Raw genomic sequence first — 7,566 nt, forward strand, 5'->3', positions numbered from 1 at the left:
TGCCCCACCTGAGTTGCAGGGGGTGGGGGGAGGCTCTGTCCTCCTTCTGTGCCTCCACCCCAGCGTGTTCAGCCGCTCTCCCTGGCTGCTGGGCCCAGGCACAGCGCGGGAGAGAGCAGCCTCTCACGCAGCTGAAGTCGGCCACTCCTGGTCGCTGTGTGAGAGAGCCCAGCTGGGGAGGCAGCAGCCTGCCCTGCCCCCTCTGCTCCCTGCCTGGGCCTGGCTTCCGGGGACAGGGGCCAAGCGTGCTGGGAGGAAGAGGGGACTCCAGCTTGCTCAGCCCCAGTTCCCAGCATCCAGGCCTGAGCAGAGCAGAGTGGGCAGGCCGCTGCCCCAGACAGGCTCTCACAGGCAGCCACCACACTGCACAGAGCAGCGACCCAGAGCAGCTGGCGGGAGAAGTGGCTGGTCCCATCCCTTCTGCTCCCCGCCTGGGCCCAGCTGCCAGGGACAGGGGCTGAGCGTGCCAGGGGGCAGGCATAGTGGGAGAAGGACAGAGCCCTTCTTCCTCCCCCTCTACCCCCGCAGGCTAAGCAAAAATCGGGAGGGGTGGAGCACTTGACCCCCCCCATGCGTCCCCTATGTACAGAGCTCTCCCAACAAGCCAGTGGCCTGTGCAGAGTTCCCTCCTCCACCCCCACCACCTTGACCCCAGATGGAGCTTCACCTTTCGATGGTTCCTTTTTAAATACAAATTCAGCATGGGGATAACTGGAGGGCTCAAGGGAAGAGGTTCCACCCATGAGCAGCCTGGCCTGGTCTGCACAGCCACAAAGCGCTATGTCACCGGGGGCAGGCTGAGCTGGGACTGGCCAGCCTGCAGCGGGCAGCACAGCCATGTTCCCAGTGGGCTGCCGGCCACGCTGCTGGCACCTGTCCTGAGCCAGGGCTGATAAAAGCAGCAGACCAGGTCGGGGCCGTGCTGCCTGCTCCCAGCAGGAGCACAGCGCGGGGATGGGAGGGAAGAGTTCACATCTGCCAAGTGGGAAAAGCCTTAAGCCAGGAAACATTATTCAGCTTTTCAGCTCCTAGCAGAGTGCTTGGGAGCAGTGAAGAGTTGAATGAAAATGTGGGAATGAGAAGGGGTGGTGTCCCTTTAAGAAGTATGAGACCATGTCTACACTAGCGAACTTACAGCAGCACCACTGGACCGATGGCACTGCTGTAAGATTGCTCGTGTAGCTGCTCTGTGCTGTAAGATGGCTCTCCTATCGACATGATAAACCCACCGAAATGAGTGACAGTAGCTATGTCTACTGGAGAAGCTCTCCCGCTGACCTAGCACTGTGCACGCGAGCGCTTGTGCCAGTGAAACTTAGGTTGCTCAAAGGGGTGTTTTTTCACACCCCCTGAGTGACATAAGTTTTGCCAACATAAGTGCTAGTGTAGACATGGCTGTAGTCTGGTGTCTTCATGGTGCTGCTCAAGGATAGCACAGTGTCTGACTGTCCCCTAATGTGGGACTGTCTCCCTCATCTCAAAGCAAAGGGCTCTCTCCCTCTGCCTCCACAGGTGCCATCCATCTAGAATTTCACTCCAGCGGGAACCACTATGTCTGGAGGAAGGTCACGTCCACCGTTCACAACATCATTGTGGGCAAGCTCTGGATCGACCAGGTCAGTAGCAAGCGGCGTGAGGATCCTGGTCCCTTATTGCCCCACTCCACGTGTTCTGTCCTGGTTTATTTTGTTACAGTGCTCCAGCAAAGGGGGGCTGGCTTGTGGAGGGGGCAGTGAAAGGATCCCAACTGCTGGCTGTCGGGAGAGGCTTCCACTCATCTAGTATGGCCCCTCACCCCCTAATAACCTTCTGAGAAGGAAGATCTATCCCACCAGCTGCAGCAAGCATATGGGGAGGCCCCTCAGTCAGGTCCACCTTGAAGCTCCAGTGGGGTTAAGGGTGGCAGAACTGGCACCCCTTGGTAGCCCCCTTCTGCCCCACGGAGTTGGCCCTGGCCTTTCTGCCCAGGCTGACAGTGATACTCCCAGTCCAGCACTGGTTTTCCCTCTCCCTGTCATGCCAGCCCCAGTGAACTGGTACAGAGCTGCTAGGCTGGCTTCTGTCATCCACACCCCCTGGGAACCTGATCTGTTCGCTGGCACTAGGTTAAAGTGCCTGAGTTTGGGAGACACAGTGCTGCTGATTTGCATGTGAACAAACTGAAACTAATGCTTGATTTGTCTCTTTGTAAAACCCTCTCTCTGCCTGTGATTCTGTGTCTTTTCTCTAGTCTGGTGACATAGAGATTGTTAACCACAAGTCAAAAGATAAATGCCAGCTGAAATTTACCCCCTACAGCTATTTCTCCAGAGACGTCCCCCGAAAGGTACGTATCCAGAAAAAACCCAACTCAGTTCAGCAGCCTCACACATGGCAGAGGCACTGATTCTTCTCTCCGGGCAGTGCCAGTTGCCAACGGGATGAGATAGCTGTTGCTGTGGACAGACAGTACCTGGGGCAGCAGGAGTCCAGCAACCCTAAAATAAAGTTGATGATGATTTCCTTGAAACTGTGTTGGCACCCCCTAGCGGCCAGCTCCCTGCACCGCATGGAATGTGATGGCTCATACTTACCTCTGTTCTAGCGTTTTCAAGGCTAGATAGTATATAGTGAACTGTCCTGCATTCACGTCCCTACCCGTCTTGTTAAACGGGTTCCATCTGGCTCCATCATCTGCTCCTCCAGAGTCACAAGTTAAAGCAATAACACGGGCTGCGTTTGAGACCCGAGAAGGGCGAGACGAAGCTGGACAGCAGAATGAAGGAGGAGACGGGCTGGGTCTGGGATGAACCCCAGCGTGAAGTGTGGGGAGCTGGGTGTTCCCTGTGCATGACTCTCCTAAGCCTCAGTGCTGCCGTACCAGAATCAGGCCTTCTGAATGACACCAGGCCCCAGTGCTTACCATGGGCAGCCAGGAGGGTGCTGTGGGCACCACTCTAGTCTCTGTCCTCTGGATGTTTGCAAGCTCCACCATCGTAAGCCCATATGATTTTCTTCCCCCGGTGCCAGGTGACGGGCGTGGTAACGGACGCAGATGGGAAGGCGCATTATGCCATGTCTGGCACGTGGGACGAAAATATGGAGTGCTCCAAGATAGTTCAGAGCAGCCATGGCAGCACCAGCTCGGAGGGCAAGCAAAAAACCGTCTACCAGACGCTGGCCCCAAAGGTCCTGTGGAAGAAATATCCTCTCCCGTGAGTCCTCTCTGCAGCCTTGGTGTACTGTGGTCATGCTCTTCAACAGCTGTTGCATTTCAGCCCAGAGGTGACTGCAGTTCAGTGGTGGGCAAAGTGATCTGAGAAATAAGGACTTATTCCTGCTCTGGCCAGTGCAGGAGGGGGACCAAGTGCCACCAAGTGCCAGGGGTAGTGGTGCTATGAGGCACACTTTGCTGCTTCTCTGAGGTTTGCTGCTAACTGCAGCATCTCCCACCCCTGAGTATATACCCAGGGTCCTGCGTGGGTGGGGCTAGCCCGCTCTGTGGTCAGTGTAACTGCACCTTCAGTGCTGTTGTCCCTCAGTTTGGCTACATCAACCCATCTAGCGAGATCACAGCTATTTTGAGTATATCTATACATGCTGCAATCATACCTCTGATGGCAGTGTAGATATACCCTCAGTTGCAAATAAGGTTAGGGACTTTACGGTAGCATGGCTTAGAATGGAATAACATGGTTTTCAACACTAAAGGGTGTTTTACAAAGCCATGTTACAGGCATGTTCCAGAACCATGTCTGGAGCCGGCAGGAGCTGGTTTCTAACATGGGTCTGACCATCACGGCTCATTCCCTTTCCAAAACAGTCTCATCAGCTAATGTCATTCCTGGAAGAATTGCAAAGACATACTCAGCCCCGTTTGGAAACCTGCTTTGCTGACACGGTTAACCCACGTTCATGTAACTGCTTTTCATGCCAGCTTAGCAATCAGGGTGGCCTGGTTTCCACCCTACCAAATCTTTGTACTCCTTTGTGTTGCCTTGTTTGGCTCGCTGCTGAGAGCTAATGCCAAAGGCCATTAGTCCTCCGTGTGCAGCTGCGGTCAAACATGTGGCAAAAGCAGCAAAGCACTAATGCACGCTTCTGGCTTTTCGCTAGAATTCCTCCTATTCTCTGGGATGACTCTCACCAGCTTGGTTGTGGGGCAGCAGCATTGCTGTATGTGGGAAGTGTGTTGGGAGTGACCTGTGCCCTCTTGACTTCCTGGCCAGTGGCACAGAGTTGTAGGAGGAGACCACTACTCCTGTGGGAAGATCACGGAACAGCATTGGTTGAACTGTTTTCTCATGTGAAGGTACCTTAGGCGTTTCCATTGGGGTGGTAGGAAGAAAGGCTCCCCAGAGGAAGAATTCTGACACCTCACTGAGGACTCCCTGCACTCCAGGCAGGTAGTGTGGCCAGGTCTGGATCTAATGGTAGGAGATGCTTAGATACCTCAGTGATGGGGGGCCATGCAAGTGGATGGATGGATGGAGACCCTTCGTATCTGGGTGGGTGGAAGAATCCACCCACTAACCTGACCCCTTCTCCTCCAGGGAGAATGCCGAGAACATGTATTTCTTCTCTGACCTGGCCCTGACCCTTAACGAGCCCGAGGAACGAGTGGCCCCCACAGACAGCAGGCTGAGGCCTGACCAGCGGCTCATGGAGAATAGCAAGTGGGATGAGGCCAACGTGGAGAAGCAGAGACTGGAGGAGAAGCAAAGGGCCGTCCGTCGCAGGCGGGAGGCAGAAGCTGTGGAGGCCTTGGAGGAAGGTGAGTTTGACTGGGTTGCAGGGTTCAATAGATAACCAGGGGACTCAGAAAGGCTGCTGGTCTCAGGCTGTGGGAACTGCGGCCAAAGGGAGGCAGCAAGTCAGTCAAGTGTCTCAAGTCCCAGAAGAACCATCCCTGAATCTGCCGGAACAGCACAAGCCTGAATTGGCAGAGGATTGGGTAGGGAGCCTGGTCGCTCTTTCCCGTCTCTAGACTCCTTTGAGGAGTTTAATGGACTCAGCTGAGGGCTGGGGCTCAGGTGCCCAACGTGGGTTATGTTTCAGACTTGCTGGGTGACTGTGGACAAATCCTTTCTCCTCTGTGCCAGCTGGCCCACCTATAAAATAGGGACAGTGCTATTTCCCACCCCCTCCAGCCCCCGGTAAAGAGATCTGAAGTTCCAGGACCAGATGTGCTGTGTCATTATTGATGTGGCAAAGAAACCCGCCTTCAGCTGCAGTCACACCCATCTCCTCTCCTGAGCTGACTGGGCACAGCCTCTGAGCCTTCCAGCTCTGACACTCCGCCAGATGTCTCTTTGGGAGCCAGCCACAGCACATGGAAGTTTACCAGCTCCCCTAGAAGGCCTAGGCTCATGAATTCATAGGGTTGGCTGGTCCTTCCAAGTAGCAGGAGTGTCAATAGCAGTGGGTGACCCATGCATGGCTTGTTGGGCTGATTCTGATCCCTATGTTCCTGTTCACTGCATTATGCTGACAGCACGGTGGGGATGCCAGCAGAGCAGCCTGGCTTCCCTACAAGATGTGCAACCAACCCTTGTGCTGTGCTCTCCGCTCTCAACAGGCAAAGACTATGAAGGCTACATCCCGCTGTGGTTTGAGAGGAAGGTGGATCCCCTGACAGGGGAGCTGATTTGTGTTTACAAAGGTGGATATTGGGAAGCCAAGGAGAAACAGGACTGGGATCTGTGCCCTGATATCTTCTGAGCTGCTCCTCCCACGCCAGGCTGGTAGGCCACAGGAGAGGAGGAGGAGCACCTGGGACGCATCGGGCAGCATCCTGCTGTTTATGTCACAGCGCACAGAAACACACACACAGTAAATAAATACAGAAATTTAAAAGAAAATAAATCAAAACAGGGATTCCAAACCTATTTTTTTATGCACTAATAAAATAGCATTCAGTGTTTTTTTTTTGACGGTGACAGTTTTTTAGCTACTAATTAGGAACAAGGACACACTGATTTGGTTCATTTTTAGCCTAGCGTATTTATTGCTATCCGAAGTTGCTGCCTATATTTTTCGAAGCCTCAGCTTTATCGTCGACTTCCAAAGATGCACGCGTTGCGAGGATACGATGCACAGTCCTTGGAGCTCTTCCTTTTGACTTTTTTCCCCGTTTGTGTATGGACTTAATTTTTAAAAAAATCTGCTTGTAGTTCAGGTTCCTTTTTAAAGACACGAGCAACTCTCGGACCCCATTCATCTCTGAAGCTCTAGGGAGAAGATGACTTTTCTAGAGACGGTAGATTAGGTGCTTATTCCTAGGTTCTCTCCATAGTTCCCAGCAGCGCCCGATGCTCCCATAACTATGAATTAGGTTATTTCTGAAGCTCTTTAGGTGACTTTTGGGGGGGATTGTTTGAGTGGATTTTTCCAATCTGCACTATTTAGTTGATATTTTTTAGAACCGTCTCTAACAAGATGCTTTTTGGATCATGTTCATTTTAGTTTTTCCCTGCAACTCTGTCTTAATGGGAAACAGTTCCTTACAGAGAGCAGAAAAGAGGTGATCTGTCTAGGGAGACTTTTTAAACCTGCCCTCAGTCAGAGTAGAGTCAGTCTTTGTGGACTAGAGCCAAGACCCTTACTCAGCAGTTCATAGATACCACCAGTGCTTGTCGGGATCCATAGCCCACCCAAGCCCAGCTCCTCGAGGCCCCTTCCCCCTCCATGTCTCACAGTACTCATTAATGTTCCCAGCTCTCTACGCCTTCCTGCAACGCTTTCCAGGCAGGGTTTCAAGCTTCGGCCACCAAGCAAAAAAGTTGATGTATGGATGGTTCCTGTCATATTGCAGTCAGTCCCCATAACGGACAGTTGGAGGTGCAGGGAACAGTGACACTCGTTTAGGCAAAGCAGTAGTAAGGTTCATGGCGAGCTCAGTGTGAGAACCCGAAGTGTAGTAGGAGGCTCTTGAACAAGCAGATGGCTCCCCTAGCCCTTTCCTTTCCCCCATTCCCATTCCCTTGGCTTCCTTCCACTTCCACCCCATCCTCCTACTATCTCCTTGGCGTTCTTTCTCTTGTGCCCACCCCCAATCTGGTGTCATCTCCTTAGGCTCTACTCCCCTCCCACAGCCCGGGCCACTGACTTCAGTGTGCAGGGTGGGTTGGGGAGCAGAGCATGGGAGTTCAGCAGAGGAGCAGGAGGAGAGACGTAGTTATCTGGCGGGATGCCCCAGCTCCAGCACAGGGACCCCTGAGTGAGGCTGGCTCTGTATTGTGACTGGCTGTGAGTTGTTGTAGCTCAGTCACATGTGACTTGTAGATCCCAGTTCCCACTCTCCTAATGCACAGACGGGCCAGATCCAAGATCCCCAAATGCAGCTGGAGGGATGCAGGATTCCAGCATGGCCCCCGTGACTATAATGGGCTGCTCCAGAGTCTGGCTCTGAGCACCAACCCCCAAACACCATTAAATCACCCTGCAGTCCAAGGGGAGAGATGCCCAGGAGCTCTGCACACAGACCCCCCGCTGAGCCCTGGGCGGTGTCCCACCTCTGGCAGGACTGAGTCTAGTTGCTGAGCTCTGTCACAGGTGCACGGGAAAAGCCCAGAGACTTTTGGGCAG

General features: G+C 53.5%; 1 protein-coding gene across 8 annotated transcripts in view; it reads left to right on the forward strand.

The window, feature by feature from the left end:
- OSBP2 (oxysterol binding protein 2) overlaps positions 1–6,426 on the forward strand; it is a 345,452-nt gene extending 339,026 nt beyond the window's left edge. For 7 of the 8 annotated variants that reach the window (XM_043497816.1, XM_038373548.2, XM_043497818.1 and 4 more), the window contains 5 exons: positions 1,513–1,616; positions 2,231–2,326; positions 3,010–3,194; positions 4,533–4,753; positions 5,558–6,426. In XM_043497816.1, coding sequence (XP_043353751.1) covers positions 1,513–1,616; positions 2,231–2,326; positions 3,010–3,194; positions 4,533–4,753; positions 5,558–5,700 — 749 coding nt within the window. In that variant the 3' untranslated portion in view covers positions 5,701–6,426. Of the gene's footprint in view, positions 1–1,512; positions 1,617–2,230; positions 2,327–3,009; positions 3,195–4,532; positions 4,754–5,557 lie in introns of those variants that run through there. The other variant, XM_043497820.1, reaches the window with a different exon arrangement.
- Positions 6,427–7,566: the final 1,140 nt, after the last annotated feature.

Source organism: Dermochelys coriacea, chromosome 15 (genome assembly GCF_009764565.3).
Source record: "Dermochelys coriacea isolate rDerCor1 chromosome 15, rDerCor1.pri.v4, whole genome shotgun sequence".
In the NCBI taxonomy this organism is placed as follows: domain Eukaryota; kingdom Metazoa; phylum Chordata; order Testudines; family Dermochelyidae; genus Dermochelys; species Dermochelys coriacea.